This window comes from Peromyscus californicus, unplaced genomic scaffold, assembly GCF_007827085.1.
Source record: "Peromyscus californicus insignis strain IS unplaced genomic scaffold, ASM782708v3 Scaffold_17__1_contigs__length_78620276, whole genome shotgun sequence".
NCBI classification, from domain to species: Eukaryota; Metazoa; Chordata; class Mammalia; order Rodentia; family Cricetidae; genus Peromyscus; species Peromyscus californicus.
Genome location: NW_026294469.1, coordinates 78519200 through 78538293, shown reverse-complemented (window position 1 = coordinate 78538293; position 19094 = coordinate 78519200). Strand labels below are relative to the sequence as shown.

At 34.4% G+C, this 19094-nt stretch overlaps 1 protein-coding gene across 1 annotated transcript in view; it reads right to left on the bottom strand.

Moving 5' to 3' along the window:
- Positions 1 to 19094, bottom strand: part of Tmx3 (thioredoxin related transmembrane protein 3) — a 32881-nt gene that overhangs the window by 9290 nt on the left and 4497 nt on the right. The window contains exons 4-10 of the mRNA XM_052742741.1: positions 17897 to 18020; positions 11004 to 11049; positions 9678 to 9758; positions 7068 to 7167; positions 6344 to 6421; positions 3697 to 3763; positions 668 to 766 (exon numbers count right to left, since the gene is read on the bottom strand). Of these exons, the coding sequence (XP_052598701.1) occupies positions 668 to 766; positions 3697 to 3763; positions 6344 to 6421; positions 7068 to 7167; positions 9678 to 9758; positions 11004 to 11049; positions 17897 to 18020 (595 nt within the window). The remainder of the gene's footprint in view (positions 1 to 667; positions 767 to 3696; positions 3764 to 6343; positions 6422 to 7067; positions 7168 to 9677; positions 9759 to 11003; positions 11050 to 17896; positions 18021 to 19094) is intronic.

Sequence of the window (19094 nt, the reverse complement as noted above, 5' to 3'; positions counted from 1 at the left end):
AGGATTATTTCATTTCTTGAAATATTTCATCCTTAGTTTTTATTCTGTGTTAATTTAACTTTCAAATGCCTCTTCTCTATAGCTGCACTTCTATCCCATGACCATGAAACTGTGAGAGGAAATACATGTGGTAACAATAAATAGATATTTCACTTAAAATTGGGTCTAAATTTACACAATAGTTTCTCCTAAAAAAGTAAGTGTCCTAGAAGTTTTGAACTTTCTATTTATATATATTTACTTTCTATTTACTTTCTTGTTTTATTTGTAATTTTCTATCATATGATCTTAAGAAATGAACAATATGATAGATTCCTACTTACAAGTAAAGATCTTAGAAGAATGTAAAAAAAAGCTTCATTTTAACTTGTAGCTTCATGTTTTGTTTTGTTTTTTCCCCCACATTCCTCAATCATCCAGGATCCTTGTCTTCCTCATCACCATTAGCTATTAGAAAAACCCTTTCTTTGGCTACACTGATCCTCATATGAAGCACATATATTTATATACGTGGTATGGATATGTAAGTCTTAATTCTTAAAAAGCAGAAGTAATAAACATAAGTCTATGTTAATTAATAAATGCAGCTTTTAAAAGAACCAGTAATTAAGTACTGAATCAAAGAAAAAAATCTGTAATGAAATAGGAATGGCCATATGCTTGTTACCTGTGTCTCCAAGTTCATACAACAGGAAGCCATCCATAGTAAGATAGTTCTGAAACCTCTCCCTGCTGATCCATGCGGACAGATCACCATCTTCATACTCTTGAAAACAAAGCAAATGAAATACACCAGAGTACAAGATAGCTGTAATGTCTCGTTCCAGAAATGTGAATAAAATATCTAATACAGTATCATAATTTTAAAACCTTAAGCTGGTTCTTAGGTAGTTTATTCTACTCAATCAGATGTAGAACACAATTAATGCAATTATTTACTATAGTACCAATAAAATTAGCAAAAAATAATTCAAATAAAAGAAATAATTAAAATGCCCTAAGTCAAAACTGAATATTTTATATGTTAAAAAAGTCCATTTATAAATTTAAAAATAACTTATACTACATATACTACTATATGAACAGTTATTATAGCCTGAATATTCATTTAAAAATGAAGTTGGAAAGATAGTTACACACTGAGAGTTACATTCTCCTACAATGACAGCCTGGTAAAGGTGTTACCTGGCTCCTATCATTGTAGGTAATACGTACTGTAATTTCTTTGCTCCTGTTTCTTAGATTTTTATCTTAGTTTACAATTGTTTCTCATATGTACAACTTAAACACAAACATAAAACACAGTTCATGAGCTTTATTTCAACATCAAATACATCTTTTTCTAGGCTGACAGGAAATACCATGTTTTGGGGAAATATCACATCCTGATTAAATAGAGTTCTGAAATACTTTTGGAAACACGATAATGGCATGAAGAAACCATTAAAAGTATAGGTCTTTGCCGGACGGTGGTAGCACGTGCCTTTAACCCCAGCACTCAGGAGGCAGAGCCCTGCAGATATCTGTGAGTTCGAGGCCAGCCTGGTCTACAAAGTAAGATTCAAGACAGGCACCAAAACTACAGGGAGAAACCCTGTCTCAGAAAAAAAAAAAAAAAAAAGCAAACAACAACAAGTATAGGTCTTTAAACGCCTATCAGTGTGTTTTGATTATATTGTACCCATCGACTGAAAGGTGTGCTTTTCCTGTCACTTAATATAGCTAAACAAACCATTTTTAAGCAATCAAACCTATAGAATAGATGCCAATTTGAAAGTATTTATAGAGCTGAATTTAGAAATTAGAAAACTGAACCTAAAACTACAAGTTGATTACTGGGCAAGGATCTTAATTCCATGCCCAGAGCAAATTTCCTAAAGACTGCACAATGTAATAAACTTAAATCTCTTCAGAAAAACTGTTCCTGTAGCATCCTAATGCTTCCAGATTCATAAATAATCAGTAGCAGAATAAACATCTGAGCTATTATGGGACCTGTTGGCCATGTGAAGGCTTCAGACAGGTTCAAAATACTGTCTGTGAAATGTCAGCAAAGCTGGACATATACAACACCCGCAGAAACCACACCTACTATTTCTGTCTCAAGCACAAAAGACAACTGAAGCAGGAAGCAAGGTGAAAGGAAGGGAACTTTCTCAGGCAGGTACAAAGAATATATAAAATCTAAACAGATACGACAAGTTTTGTTTTGTTTTGTTTTATTTTTTTGTATTTCCAAGAAAGTAAAAAAGGAAGCTGTCTGAGCTAGGGACTTCTTAGCAGGACTAGAGTAAGAGATTTGAAGGCTGAATTTAGATACTGTTAAGCATTTTAACTTGGGAGAAAAAAAACAAAACACTCTACTTTAAAAATATATAAAATAGTAACAATGGTCAAGTACATACTGAGTACTTCTAGCAGCTATTCTGTCATCAAAAAGAAGGAAGGTAAAGACACAGATATGGGTTATTTCTTTTCTCCTATTTTTTTTTTTGGGGGGGGGTTGTTCTTGAGACAGTGTTTCTCTGTGTAGTTTTGGTGCCTGTACTGGATTTTGCTCAGTAATCAGACTAGCCTTGAAATCACAAAGATCGACCTGGCTCTGCCTCCCAGTGCTGGGATTAAAGGCGTGCACTACCACGCCTGGCTCTTTTTCCCTATTTTTATGTGTGCAAGTTCCTCTCATGTTCCTTTGATGGCAAACATTTGATTGCTTGGAGATAACTGTAAACATTAAATAACTAACCCCTGAATGAATGAGTCTATGAACTGACTTACTATTTCACTGTATAAATTTCCTTATCTAACGTTCTAGTGATGTAGGACATTCATGTATCTGCCATACTATCCACTGCATAAATTCTTTAAAGGATAAAATAACAATGCAACATTAAGTAGGTTAACACAGTACACCTACAGCATGGTTAACTGCATGGACAGAAGTGATAATTATATATCAAGAAATTAAAGTTAGTTTAATTAAACATAGTAAAAAAATAGAGGTGCTTAGTTTTCTCAGCACAATAATCAAAATAATAATCTTTTACTGAAGCAATAAAAAAGCTGTCTTCTGTGGTAGAATAACCAAGTGGCTACCTAAAACAACGTAGCCCACATTTTCAAAAAGAAGAATAATGAAACAGTGACAAAATGCCTTTATGATTTGCTCTGAAATGCTTCAAAAAGAAACAAACCCGAAGCAACTGCAGTAGGTCCGGTTAGCCATTCGATATTACTGTGAGTACCAGAGTTCTATTATGCCATTCTTTTTATGATGTATGAGTGATATCACAATACAATTTAGCTGAAATGAAGTATTCACTTCAAGGAAGTGCTTTCAGTCAGAGGGGGAAAATACTTAGAGAGAGTATAGAGTTTCATTCTGCTGAGGATGTTTTATTTTATCTGTGTGTGGTGAAATGTTAACTATCCTCTTAAAATTAATTCTGAACACTTTAATGCACAGAAATCACATACAGCTTATATCTTAAACTGGCAAATAATTTCACAACACACAATATCATTGGAAGCAACTGAAGATGAAAGCACACTGATGGAAAAACTACTGAAAGGTTAAAAAGATCATTTACCACAGGGAACTACGACACTGGCAGCACTTATAAAATCTTCTATAAAGACCTCCGTGTAACAATGTAATTACAAAAGGCTTATATGTGTTAAAACTTTGGAACTTACCATCATAAACAAAATAAGTGTCGTCTTTGAAAACAAGCACAGCGGGCATCTCTTTCAGTGTCACATACTGCAGAAAAACACCAGAAGTTTGTTTCAACACTAACAATACAATTAGTACCTACAACTTCAAAAGCACTGAAAAAAACTCGGAAACACATACAGACAACAACAAAAGACTAAATAGAGTACAATCTTAAGTTCAGCCAACTTTTCTATCCGAATATTTTCAGGTATCTCCCTGGAAGCATCCTGTTTGACCAAAAAACATGAGAAAAAACAAAGACTACTCTTCAGAGTTTCTAAAAGACCACAGATAGCATGCTGGGTAGGGAAAGATGGAGAGTTCTGGAACACAGAACAGCAGGACCAACACTTCAACAGTCTACCTAAGGATGTCGTTCCACACTAGTTATGTGATATGCAGCCACTTTATCTAGGGAGTCGACTGCCTCATTCTAGAAAAACAAAGTCTATGACATCTACCTCACAGGGTAATTATGAGTGACATAGGAAAGAACAATTCTCTAAACTGCTTTTTAAACACATTTGTCATTCATAAGGAATCACCTAAAAGTATCTCCTTCTATTTTGCATTTATTTCAAGAGTAAAATTATGACTATCAGAAGACAAATAATTTGGCTAAGCAATTACTCATGAACACATGAAACATGAAAATAACAATAAATAAAGGGATCCAGGTACATCAGCACAGAGGCAATATGGTAAATGTTCTTGATACATTATAACTAAAAATTAAACAATATCATGAAAAGAACTACCTTAGGTAGTGAAAAAGCTCAACCTTAACTAGATCCACCTGTTCTTAGCAACTCATCCACAAAAATGATATAAAAGGTTCTACTTTCAGGTTTTTCCCTTTCAAAGCAACAAAGTAGCCCTTCCTCGCAGAACTTGCAGCAGAGAATCCAGTTCCATATCCATCTGTCTCCTACATTCCTTGACGTTCACTATCACATTGCAGGGGGTGCTAGGTCTGTTATCTATCTTTTTAGTTTTTGTTGTTGTTGTTTTATAAATACAAAGTCTCATGTAGCCCAGGCTGGCCTTGAGCTCCTGCCTCTATCTTCAGGTGTATAATATCCTGCCCAGCTAATTCTACAGCTTCAAAGATGTATTGGTTACACAACTATTTGCATTCGTCAAAAATCATATACCTGAACACTAAAATGAAAGGGTCTGACTGTGAAATATAAACATCAATACTTAGATTTAAAAAGGAGAAATGGCAAATTAAGGATATTAGCACAATCTTCTCTGAAAAATAACATGTCTTATAACTGGAATAATAGGTAAACTGGAGTAGATTTAGATTGGCAAAAATAGAGGTTCTTCAACAAACTGAAATCATTTCAGAATTCCCATTAAAAGAACCTAGATATGTATTAGAGCTGTGGTTCTTAACCTGTAGGTTGTTACTCCTTCGGGGTCAAACTACCCTTCCACAGGGGTAGTATATCAGATATCGTGCATTTTAGATATTCCTATTACAATTCATAACAGTAGCAAAACTAGTTATGAAGCAGCAATGAAAATAATGTTATGGTTGGGGGTCACGACAACATGGGGAACTGTATTAAAGGGTTGTAGCATTAGGAAGTTTGAGAAGCAATGCACAATAGGTGAACACTCTATAAGTTATTTCATATTCCCCTGCTTTGTTATTGACTCCCAAGCTCAAAGGTCAACTGATCTCTGGACCTACTTTCACACACTTGTTTAATTCATTGTGCTCTTAGTATTTTCAAATGAACTTCAACCTTATTAAACATACTATGATGTACAAGACAGGAACTGTCTTCTGCATGTTTCTATCCCCTTCTCACAGTACTATACGAGCACTTGCTACTGTGCTGTTTCTCAAATAGGCAAGGCATTCTCTTGTCTTGGGCATCTGTATGATGTCTTCCTTGTTTCTGATACATTCTGTTCATAGAATTGTGTGAGGCTCTTTCACATCAGGCAGGTTTCAGTTCACATATTTTCTACTCAGACCTCCTTCCCTCCCTTCTTTTCTTCCTGTCTTTATTTTTTTGGATCAAAAAATGCAGAACTGTTGTCCACCCCTACAAATCCCAACACTCATATTTTCCATTTACTTTGGTAGCATTGATGGAAACTTGTTTCTGTAATATTTATTTACCACTGGGTCCGAGGGGTCAGAAGAAGACTGCATTTGCAGCATACACATAACTTACTACTTATAAGCACCTTTGGAGTTTGGTGTATTTCACTGCTCACCAGTATTATTTCACAGAGAAAAAAGTCAGTAATGTGATAACTGCAGTCTCTATATGCCAAGATCATGGATGTATTAGCTCATGAATTATAAATAGTCTGACAATAGTAAAAATTTCTCTCTTTTCATACAACATTATGAATAAACCAGGCACATAAAATCAAACAGTAATTCTTTTTTTTTTTTTTTTGGTTTTTCGAGACAGGGTTTCTCTGTGTAGTTTTGTGCCTTTCCTGGAACTCGCTTTGTAGACCAGGCTGGCCTCGAACTCACAGAGATCCGCCTGCCTTTGCCTCCCGAGTGCTGGGATTAAAGGCGTGCACCACCACCGCCCAGCCAGTAATTCTTAAGAGTGAATTTTTGTCATTAAACCAGATATTAAATATTACCTCAGGAACCACATCTTCTGAGGCAGAAAAGAAGTATGTATATACAATTAATTCTGAAGCAGCATCTATGTATTTCTCCTATGATAATACAAACAGAAAAAAGACATCTTGAATATCAAAGACCAAAATTTGGTTCTCATTTAACAATCAAAGCTATTTACAAGCAGTGTAAGAATTTCCTACCATGTCACCTTTCAGTGAAAGGAGAAAATATAAACAAACTAAATATACTGTTGTGAAGGCAAACAATCATATCAACTAAGTGTTCCTATCCTCCCCTTAAAGAGTTGAGTTATAACACAGTCAATTCAGGTTATTAACAGATTAACAATGATGAACAATGATGATGGTGATGATAGTAGAGAAGGTATGCATAAACACATACATTAAGCAAACTTAGGCACAGTGTTTTGCTTTAAAAAGGTAACATTTCACTGCAGTTTCCGTTCTTTCACTTAAGGTGTTTAAAAGTATTAAAATTAAATAACCTGGTTAGTACCATAAAAATTACTAAGGCAGGCAATATTTACCCAAATTTTTTATTCACTTCAATTTCATAATGGCAAATTTAGTAAGGCAGATCATCAAATAAAGTATTTTCATTGTGAAAAAGTACTTAGATAAGCTAAAATATTTTGCTTTAAAGTTTTTACAAAATCATAGCTGTACACCAAATAAAATTACACTATGTCTGTTTATGTGGAAGAAAAGGATAATTTCATACTTTCAAGGGTGATTCTCCGCCAATATAAACAAAAAATACACGATGCCTCTTCCGTACATGGTCGAACATTTGTTGACTTGGAAGTGGCCGAATCAGAGCCCTATTTGAAAACAAAACAAATGGGTCTGAACTAAAGACAATGCACAATTCATTCCAATTTATGTGATAGCTGATGATGTTTAATGTGTTAACAATTATCTGCACTATATCCCAAACACACCCAAGTAAAATTTCAGCCTATGGTGTTTGTGTAGTACATAGTAATACTTTATGTAGTACCCAGAATTAAATCTGCCAGTTCCAAATACATTTCTTTAGATACCATCAGTAGTATTTTTGATTAGTGAGACACAGGATAATCACCCATTTACAGTCCTTGGCTAAAAGCAAGACAATTTACTCAGAAATCTTTCCTTTTCAAAAGCATTATTTACAGAAACAGATCATGAAACAGTATCTAGGAGTCAACAAGAGTTATTATTTATATAAAATGTGTCAATTTAAATGTTACATACTTCTTAAGTACTCTATGGAGGTCAAAGCCTCAAGCTTCCAATTTATATTATTACTATTTATTTAAAAAAATTGAATGAAGCAATAGTTACTCTAGTACAAAAAGAAAATAATTCTACAAGATTTATTATAGCCATTTTCAAAAACAAATGAATAAATGAATTGCCCTAAAGGTTACCATAAAACATATCACTTATAAAACACAGTTAAGAAAGGAATAAATGCTTTCTTCTTTTAAAATGGTATAGATTAGCATACGTTCAGTCTTAAAAACTTACAAAATGAATAGAACCTATTTTGCAAAAGCAAACACTTTCAAAACACACAGTTCTTAAGGTCATTGCATCACTCTCCCTAGTCTCTGCTTCAATCCTTCATAATTAACAAGTGATGCAACTCTAGAATTGAGTCATGAAATCTCCCCTACTCCAACAGCACCTTTACATCAGGAGAATTCCTTCTTAGGGTTAAAGAAACATGAACTTGTGACTGATAAATATAAAGCTACCTGAAGTCACAGGGGAGTCAAGTGCATCCCACTAGCACTCACCTCCAATAAAACCATTTCAAAATATATTTATTCACAAAGTAAATGAAGAGAATATGCAATCGCAATACGAAAATACAATGGAAATTACATATAAGCATCACAAACTTTAACAAAGATTATTCCTAATTCTGTGCATTTACACAAATATTTTGAGGCATCATTTTACACAACAAACTATCCTGTTTTAACTTAAAGCTATATATAATTACCACTATATTTGTCAAGCTAATAAAAAAGTCCCTAGAACTTTAAAGCCAATATAGATTAATTGATCTTGACAAATGTTCTTCAAAAGAGATACACACAAACATATTATAAATATAATTATAAACACTGATATTCTCTACACCTTGGCAAGACATAAATATTTCCTTTTTGAAAAATCACATTTAAATCAGTAAGAATTGCTTGTGGAAGGATATACTTCCTGACCAACAATAAGTCAAAGATCTGTCCATTCAATGCAAATGGCTCACTGGGTTCTAACTATGTCATCTGGTAAGCAAATACTTCCAGAATACTTTGCAGATGGCATAAAATGTGATGAAAATTAATTTAGCTGCATCTAAAAATTATTTTCAGAACCACAAACTAGGGATAGAGTCCTAAGTCTATCAGAACAAGAACACTCTGGGTTTCTCTTAAGACTCCAAAATCAGAGAACAAGAAATATAAGTTGATATAAGGTATCACTACATAAGGAAAATGTTTTTAAAGATTAAGATTCACAAAATTGCTAGAGTAATCCTCCCAATTTCATTTCCTATGTTTCCAATTACCCATAACAATTATGGTCCGATAATACTAAACAGGAACTTCCACAGGAAATAGTCCCTAAGTTAAACTGTGCACTGTTCTGAGTAATATGAAACCTATTTTCCCTCAAAGGTACATAGAAAGCCAATGAATCACCCCTTCGATCAGTGTATGCATGTTGTCTACACGAACTGACCATTAGCAATTCTATAGCTCTTTGAGTTACCAGACTAACTTATGAAGGAATTGCAGGACTTAAGTGCAAGTAATCCTGACTTTGTGTAACAATGGATTCAAAGTGCAGAAGTTAGTGACATTGGAAATCCAGATCATAAAGAAAGGAGATCAAGTGCTTCTTTTAAGTGAAAAGCTAAAAGTACAAGATATATTAAGAGAAAGAAATAGAGCATGTTCAAATGCTGTGGTACTAGGCACAGTTCCGAGCATTGGGGAGTAGGGGGTGGGGGTGGGTGAGGTGTGGAGCTTAGGATATCTTTTATAAATAGGAAACACTGTTGTGTAAGTAATAAAAAAATATGAAAATGTATTAAAATTCATTGGAGAAAAAAAGGTTCTTCTAAACATAAAATGGCCTTAAACACAAAATTAACATATACTATACAATACGATATCTCTTTACAGAATTTCACTGCATGTGCTATATAATCTTATATTTTTCATAAATGCGTACAACACATTTCATATCTAAAATATGCATGTCCAATGTGGTCAACTAAAATATATTTTCTTTCAAAGATTAAAATCATATATTAAAGGCTTTTTCAACTTACCCAGACACTCTGTGAGCAAACTCAATTATATCATCTTTAGTCCGTGGTCCTCTGTAATTATATGCCAAGTCCCCCTTTAAACTTAAAAATAAAAGGTAAGAATTGGAAATTAACTGTCTTCATATTTAATCTCAATCCTCCTTTATTGAAATATAAGCTTAAAATGCACAAAGCACCAAATAAGGGGAAGCTTTACGAGTAGCACACTTGTGTAAATAGAGTATCCAATTGTCTTCTGAGGAACAGCACCTTAAGATTCATAAGAAAAGGCTATACTCCACTCACACAACAGGAATACATTTTACTCTGTTGTGCAGAGTTTTAGTATGTACTTCTAAAAAGTGAGTAACTGCACATTTACAGTCAAGGGTTTAAATCAAAGTAGTTTTAATTTGACTCTATCAAGTGGGAAATAAAAGAGTACTTTGGTGATGGCAAAGCTCATTTTCACCAATATAAGTTACTTCATAAACCCTCCAATACGAATCATGAATCAGACATAAAAATAGCTTTCCTAAAACATAGATTATCTTCCAACTAACCTGTTAATAAAAAGTTATATCTAATCGACTGTACAGATAAAAAAATAAGCAAAAATAGAACTCCTAATGACAAAGAGAAAGGATCATTAACACACATTAACATCACACTGTACTGTAAAATTACAGCATTTTAAAAAACAAAAGAAAAATGGCAATACAAAACCCCAGAAAAATATATTTACTCAAAATTGTAAAATTTGGGATTTTAAAATAATTGGGGAGAGGGGATAACCTTGAAAACAACTGCTTAGCTCCTCATAGTGCCAAAATAAGGTTAATGAAAATAGTAGGAAAATGAAGCAAAATCATTACAAAACAATTCCCTTTAGAATAAACATACCATTTTTCTAAATTAATTTCTCTACAAGACTTGATCAATACTCATTGATTAAAATTAACATCTATCAATTTTCCTTCTCTTGATTTCTTTTTTCTCTGAAGTAAGACTCTAATTATACAAGAATGTATAATTAATGTCAAATGTGATTTGCAGTTGTAAAGCAGAACACAAACTGGGGCTCCTTCAGAGGAGACCTTTCATAATTTACGAATATACACCTCGTCCTGTAAGTGCAGGGTACACAGTAAGCACTCAAAACATGTTTACTGAATAAGCTGTACACTACACTTAAATGTGAAGACCTGTAGAGGTGTAGCATACACTCGGCTTAAAAACAATGGCTGAACTCAAAACTTCACCCTCCAAAGAAAGTACTAGAATAAATAAAATGAAGAACAGTGAACTATTAAAAATATACATGTAAACATAAAACACTCAACTTACAGCTTAATTGTTGGATAACCTCGAACTCCAAATTCTGAAGCAATGCCTTGATAAGAAAAAGAATAAATATTTGTAAGTTCTTTTTAAATTCAGAAAACTAGGTAACATGAGCCTTTTACTTAAAAAAAAATATATTTATATAAACCTGAGTGAATGTTTTAAGTATTAAAATCTCAGACATGAAATTTTATTATAATTAGTTAATAATCTCATATATGAACTTTAGAAAATACTCTGAAAAGATAAAAAGTGAATGTCAAAATAATGATTACACTTTGTTCTTCCCCCTCTTCTATTATCTTCTTTCCCTCTCATTGTCCCTCTTCTAGTTTCATGATCTATAATCCCCATACATATATCTACAAATTAAAATTCTGAAGACTCATGAAAGTGTGCAGAAGGATTTTTAAATGAACACATACAAAGGAAAATATTTACTACACAGACTAGCACACAGAACTCCGTAACTGAAGATCCAGTTCCTGACCCCTGATCCTGACCTCACTGCTGAGAGATATCTGATGGCACACCACAGTACACAAGCTAATATATACTGAGGTGGAATAGTTGTAACTGGCTTTAATATCATTTAAATGTAGCTCAAAATAATTTTGTGTGAGGAAAAAAATGGTTCAATCTCAGATACAACAGAACTCTGGAACACTGGAAATCTTGTTTGAATGAAAATAAGCAGGCAAAAGTGAAATAGAAACTCAGTCTGATAGACTTGTTTTTCTTCCAACACTAAAGAAAAATGGTTCACATACAAACTTATGTGGATTCTGGGCCTAACTTGGCCTTTAATTTTGGCCTGTGAGATCAGTCTTTTCACTTTGTTTATTTATCATCTGTTACTAACTATGAACTGAAAGGGGAGGTAGAGTTAGGAGCTAAAAAAAAAAAATACTATTTTTCTTCATATTTCTTGTCACTTTATGACCAATATGGAAAGGGCACACAAATAGTGATTCTCAGGTAAGTAAAGATGCTTTTAATCTACATATTGGCAAAGGAGAAAGACCTGGGATGTAAGGAGGCTTTTCTTCAATCTAGGTCAGAGATAAGGTGCTGCTAAAAATTCCAACAACAGCAGTGGCACACGCCTTTAATCCCAGCACTTGGGAGGCAGATCCAGGAGGATCTATGTGAGCTCGAGGCCAGCCTGGTCTACAGAGCAAGATCCAGGACAGGCACCAAAACTACACGAAGTAATCATGTCTCAAACAAACAACAACAAAAAATTCCAACACATGGAAAACAACCTGCAGAGCGCGCGCGCGCGCGCGCACACACACACACACACACACACACACACACACACACACACACACACACACACACACACAGAGGAAGCCAGAAATGTCAATAATACAAAGTTTGAGAAACCATGAACTATAGGTTAAAAAGAGTTTGTAATCGAGAAAGGAAATTTGCAAAACTAATGCTTTAAGAAGAACAAAGAATAGGAATGGTACCAGCCAAACACCAGTGCAAGTTTATTCATGTGAGTGATGCAGAGGACTCTGACTGTACAAGGCTATACGTAGGATAGAGAGTAAGCAGAGTTTTAGGAGCTCCACAATAGAAATAAACACACTACAATAGGGGAAATTATACAATTTAACTTCTAAATGAGAAATATTCTTAGCATTCACCCTGGGAAGAATAGATCTCTGTGTATGTATAGATGGCATAAAACTTGCTTGACTAACTACTAATTAAAACTGCATAAAATATTTGGCACAATTTCAACACAGAAAAATAAGTCATACTATTTCAAAGTTCCTCTTCAAAAGTTCTATACATTGGCATTTGTTTTGTTGAACCTGATGACATTTGTTCAATTACACAGCTACTGTTAAAAAGAATCTTAGAGACTTTTCTACACTTAACTGCTCTGAATAGTCCTCTTTGAAATCAAACCAAATCATGTAACTACATACCAAAATACTGCATTTTATGGTTCCTCAACTTAAGTTCTGCAGTGAAAGTATGTGAATGCCTACAAAACTATTCTCATAACCCAGTCTGAAAGATCTTCATGATAGGACAGTCTAAGGACTCTAAACTGACTGTGAGTACTCAGGTAATCTTAATGCAGGTGCACAGTTTTTGGACCAAATTCTGAGAAACACATGAGTGTAATGTGCATTGGAGAGGTTATCTATGAAACAGCCAAATCTTTATTATTCTACAGTTAATAAACAGAATATGGACAGGTAGCTTGAAAAAATTCAGTGCTTTATCAATTTAACTCTAAATTCCATTAAAATGTTTCTATTAAAAGTCTTGCAGTATTTAAGGAAGCACTGAGAATTACAGGACAAAACTCTGTCTGTAATCTCTAGACAGTAGTTTATGACTACTTATCAATGCTTTCCTGCATTTTTTCTGCATAGCATAGTAGGAACGTGTATCTACTGAAAAAAGCTATTTATATTTATTTGTTATTTTTTCTTTTCTAAATCGTTTATGTTCTGTAAGACCCCACAGTTTCTCTTTTGCTCAGTGGTATATTACCAATATCTAGAATGTGCCTGGCATGTGCCAGCATATAGTGAACACTCACTAGGTTATTATCTAGGTAAATGAATGCTGACTTTGTAACTCTTCTTCAAAAGAATGACTTTTGTAATAGATATTTGGTCTATTCAAGCAATAACAAGATTCACAAAAATGCATTACTATTCAGGCTGGGCTGTAAGTTGGAAGGGAAGAGTGGAGAAGTTTCACTGGTCTATATCCACAGAGTATATTACAAAAGGTGTATAAAGAATTCATGACATACTTGGCAGTTAATATGCACCATATGTATGAGTTTCATTTTTCCCTTTCCTAAAGTTACATGGTTTGTACAAGATGATGTGTTAAATACATGTTTCTTGTATGGCTACCTCTACATAACAAAACTATGTGAACAAGAAATATAAATTGTAACAATCACAACATCTATGAAATTAAAATGTCTCAATATAGAGTAGCTAAAAAGAAAACTATGAACAAATTCATAGCATATAAAACACTTTCTCACCTGAATTATAAACAAAACTTACTGGCTTTATATATTACAGGTAAGTGCTTTACAGTTGAGGAACATATCTTACTCTTATTTTGGTTACTTTTTCTAATCACAGAACCCCTTTAATAGGGTCACTTAATGAATACAAAATTTAATATATCAAGGGATCAGACACTGCAAGCTTTGAGTTAATGTAAATATCACTTGAGGCATCACAGTTTATCTTTAAAATATGTACGATTTAAATGCATTACATGTACTATATGTATGCATTTTTCCCAATGACTTTTTTTATATTTTCATTTTATTTTCCACTAAATGATTCAAATGATCAACAAATCTACCATTTTTCCAGACTTTTTGGCACTTAGTAGTTTATGTCTCCTTCTCTCTAACAGGCTATAAGTATTTGCTGGCCAAGTGACACTTGTTGGCTTTTCAATAATCTCCAAAGATTAGAATATGGGTTCATAAAGTTAGGAAATGAAATATGATTGAGTGAATAAGTGAATGAGTGCATCCATAAATAAACATGTGTGAAGAGTAAATATGCATGGCTGCATATGTAATCAAGCTGTGACTAGTGACAAGAACTTACTTTAATTGGTTATCACTGAACGCACAAACTTCTTTAACATTGTTTTTCTTTTAGATTTATTATTTTATTTTGTTTTTAAGTGTTTTGCCTTCAGGTATGAACATGTACCATATGTGTACAATGCCTTAGGGATCAGAGGATGCTGCCAGATGGTTGTGAGCTAATATGTAAGTGCTGGGAACCAAATCCAGGTCCTCTGCAATTGTAGCAAGTGCTCTTTACCAGAGCCATCTCTCCAACCCCTTCTAACACTGTTAAAAATTAATTCAAACATACCAGTCCAAACGAATTATTCTCCTTCTCCTCCACAATGGCTTGTTAATTATCTTATCTTACTCAGGAATTCCAGCTAACAACTCGACTACATTCTAGATCACTGATTCATTAACATCAGTAATCTAAAAGATTGCTAATTTAGATTAGCTGACAGCTTGAACATAAACAAAGAACTACCATGCTTTGCCATATAGCAGTGCTCAGAAAGTAAACTGAGGATTACAGTGCCAATCTATCCAATCTGTAACTTTAGACTTGCAAATGACTATCAGCATTGTTTTCATGGTTCTGCTACTTCCATTCAAGCCTGAATTCTGAGCACCCTACACAGAATACAAAAGTTCACATAGATGATCTTTCTGTATGCATTATTCTTCTCTTTCATCTTACAAGTTTCTACCAAAAACATTTGGATCAAGTCATTTGTGTAGCTGAGAGTTTTCCTGTGTCCCACCTGGTCTGCAGCCACTCAGACCCAAGTAAACATACAGAGGCTTATATTAATTAAAACTGCTTGGCCATTAGCTCAGGCTAACTACTGACTAGCTCTTACATTTAAACTCAGCCCATTTCTGTTAATCTGTATGTTGCCACATGTTCCATGGCTTTACCTGTGTGCTGTTACATGCTGCTCCCTGGACAGTGGGCTGGCGTCTACCTGACTCAGCCTTCTGTAGCTGAATACAAAATTTAATATATCAAGGGATCAGACACTGCAAGCTTTGAGTTAATGTAAATATCACTGTGTCCTGGCTTGCCAGCGGTCGGGACAAACCTCTCCCACTCGCATCCCCCAAGTAAATACACAGAAGCTTATATTAATTATAACTGCTAGGCCATTAGCTCAGGCCTACCAATGACTAGCTCTTACACTTAAACTCAGCCCATTTCTGTTTATCTGTATGCTGCCATGTGTTCCACGGCTTTACCTGTGTGCCATTACATGCTGTTCCCTGGGCTGTGGGCTGGCACCTAACCTTCAGCCTTCCACTTCCCAGAATTCTCCTTATCTGATTATCCTGCCTATACTTCCTGCCTGGCTACTGGCCAATCAGCATTTTATTTATCAACCAATCAGAGCAACACATTCACAGCATATAGAACATCCCACAGCACATTTGCTTTCCCTCAAATGTGTTTTCTCCCAATTGACAAATGATAAAATGTACAGCATTCTTTCATCTGGTAAACTCATTAACAATATGGTACCTTCTGCATCATCACATGCACTAGCCACTGAACCAAGTAGTTTTAAGTATGAAACATTATACAATCATCATCACATCATCACTCTGACAGATTCAATAACTAAAATTTGGTTATGAATCCCACCCAAAGCCACAAAATAGGACATAAGAGCTGAGATTAAAAACAATAGGTCTGTCTTGACCCAAAGTACAATCTAGAACATGACTTTCTTTAAAAAAAAAAAAAAAAAAAGTACAGTAAAGAGCAGGATGTGTTGGTAGTTCATACTTGTAATCCTAGTACCTGGGAGACAGAGGAAGAATATTGATATGAGTCCAGGGACTTCAAAGAATGTTCTAGGCCAGCCCAAACTACAGGGAATTGTTTTGTTTTAAAGAGAGCAAGTATGCATATTGCCACATAACATACTTCTACTTTCATAAGTAAAAGACAAGAAAACCAATCTTATTGAATATGAAGAATTTAACAAGTGTCATCACATCATTCAAACTTCAAAATAGCCAGTAAAAGAAATGTCACAATTAAATGTTTACCAATAAAGCCAAAGCTTAGGGCCTTTAGAAGCCTTCCCAGTGTCACACACAAAAGCTACAGGCAATGTCAATATTACTATCTTTGAAGTCATGCTCTTTTCAAGTTGATATGTCATCTCATACTTCTTTAAGTTTAACTGTTGTAGAATATTATTTTAAGGGGTGTTACTTTTGCTTAGGTTGCATTTGCTTAACTCTGTGAAGCTCTGTTACTGTGCCTGTGTAAAACACCCGATGGTCTAATAAAGAGCTGAATGGCCAATAGTGAGGCAGGAGAGAGAAATAGGTAGGGCTGGCAGGCAGAGAGGATAAATAGAAGGAGGAATCTGGGAGGAGAAGGAGTAGCCAGACAAGGAGGAGGACTCCAGGGGCCAGCCACCCAGCTAGCTACATAGCAAGTCACAGAGAAAGTGCAAGATTTACAGAAGAGAGAGACTGGGAAAAGCCCAGAGGCAAAAGGTAGACAGGATAATTTAAGTTAAGAAAAGCTGGCTAGAAACTAAGCCAAATTGAGGCCGGGCATTCATAATTAAGTATAAGCCTCTGTGTGTGATATATTTGGGAACTGGGTGGTGGGCCCCCCAAAACAGCAGAAGCAAACAACAACACTTAACTTCTTTTATTATTTCCCCTAAGACACTTGCTAGTAAAGATTTTCTGAAATGGCAGCTAGCGAACATTTTAGGTTATGGGAATATGTAGTTCTGTCCCAATTCAGTTTTGACAATGGAGCATGAAAATAGACTATATAGCAATAAACAAATGACTGTGGCAATAGTCCAATAATTCTGTTTACAAAAACAGGCAGCAGGGCAAGCTTGGCCTATGGGGTGCCATCGTCTCAGCTTCATTTAGTTCTCTGCACCACTCATTAACTTCATTTTCAACTTTCAATACGTTCCTAATCCTCACTTACATTTTTCTAACTCAATTCATTCTTTAAGTGCCTACTTATTTCCATATTATGCTTCCTCAGCTTACACTTACAAATTCAACTTTTCTGTAGTTGCTTCTTATAAGATTATCAACGTGGACTCAACTAGGAGCAAATAATGGTTTACATGTCTATGTTATGCTTAAGATTAGCACATGCTGTATATTAAAATTTTAATGCCTAATTCATTTAACTCAAAGTATACAGCCTTAAGTTATTAAGACAACTTTACGTGATAAAACATCTCTTCTACTCACCCTGAATATTGTTATAATTAAAATATTTCCATTATTAGAACAATAAAATAATTAACTATGAGCTTACTAGAGTAAGAAGTAGCATCCATCTTTCCAACTTTAACTGGAGAACCAATGCTTTTCATTTCAAGTCCAACTTCATTCCAAATTGGTTCCAGTTTTTTACAATGGCCACACCAGGGTGCATAAAACTACACAAAAAGAAAACACACTAAAATGTTGTACCACTATGAAGCTCAACCATAATATTCAAAGAATTTATTTAAGCAATCTAATATTAATCTATTTCAGACAAGATAGTTTTTAAGTGGCAATATAACAAAATAAAATAAAACATATAAATCTAGATCACATACCTCTTAGGGCGTACCTCAAAACTATTATTTTAGTTTCATTTTAATTAACTATCAATACCTACCTAGAATAGAAACATGATTGATTCAAAGTCTTTAATTCTGTGCAAATGTGTCCATGTTCTACATAAAATAAAACCGTTAAATAAACAAGGATGCACCATACCACATGCAACTTGTATTCATAGAAAATATCTGTTCCTAGTACAAAAATTTAACACAGAGGTAGGTACATTTGCTGAGTTCTACTGTTTTCACTAGCAGGATTTTGGGTGATCACTGAGAGATCTGACACAGGGAAAAGTCAGGTTGATTACAGCCCTTCCCATTTCAGAATCATCGAACAGAGTTTACTTAGGAACGAACTCTAGTTACATGGTATTAATACAATATTTATGTATTTCCATGAAATGAGACTTATTTTAAACGTGATTCCATCGAAATATTCAAACATAAATAAAAGGAGGAAGAATTAAACAGAAGATTCTAAGGCTCTATTTTCTACTCTCAACAGTAACTAACTCTGTTCTCTTGTTCCATTTTGTGGGTTATACTTTATATATGTTAAAGTAAATCCCCAAATTTAATTTTGCTCAGTATTGGGATAAAAGTATGTTTGGTATTATTATATATTAAGATAGATCAATCTTATAAAGAAATGAAGGAACAAGGGTGAAGTCTATACTGAAATCATAACACAATCTCCTTAGATATAATCTACAACCTCATTGTAAGAAATGGTCCCAGCTTCCTCCCAGAGTGACCTACTCCCAGCATTTCACCGAAAATAAATTCCTTTGCCAGAAGCTTGAAAGTTCTCAGGGTCATTTAAATATAAAAACCTAAATAGGGGCAGGAAGATAGCTGAGAGGGTTAAGAGCATGCCACACACTTCTAAGGACCAGAATTTGG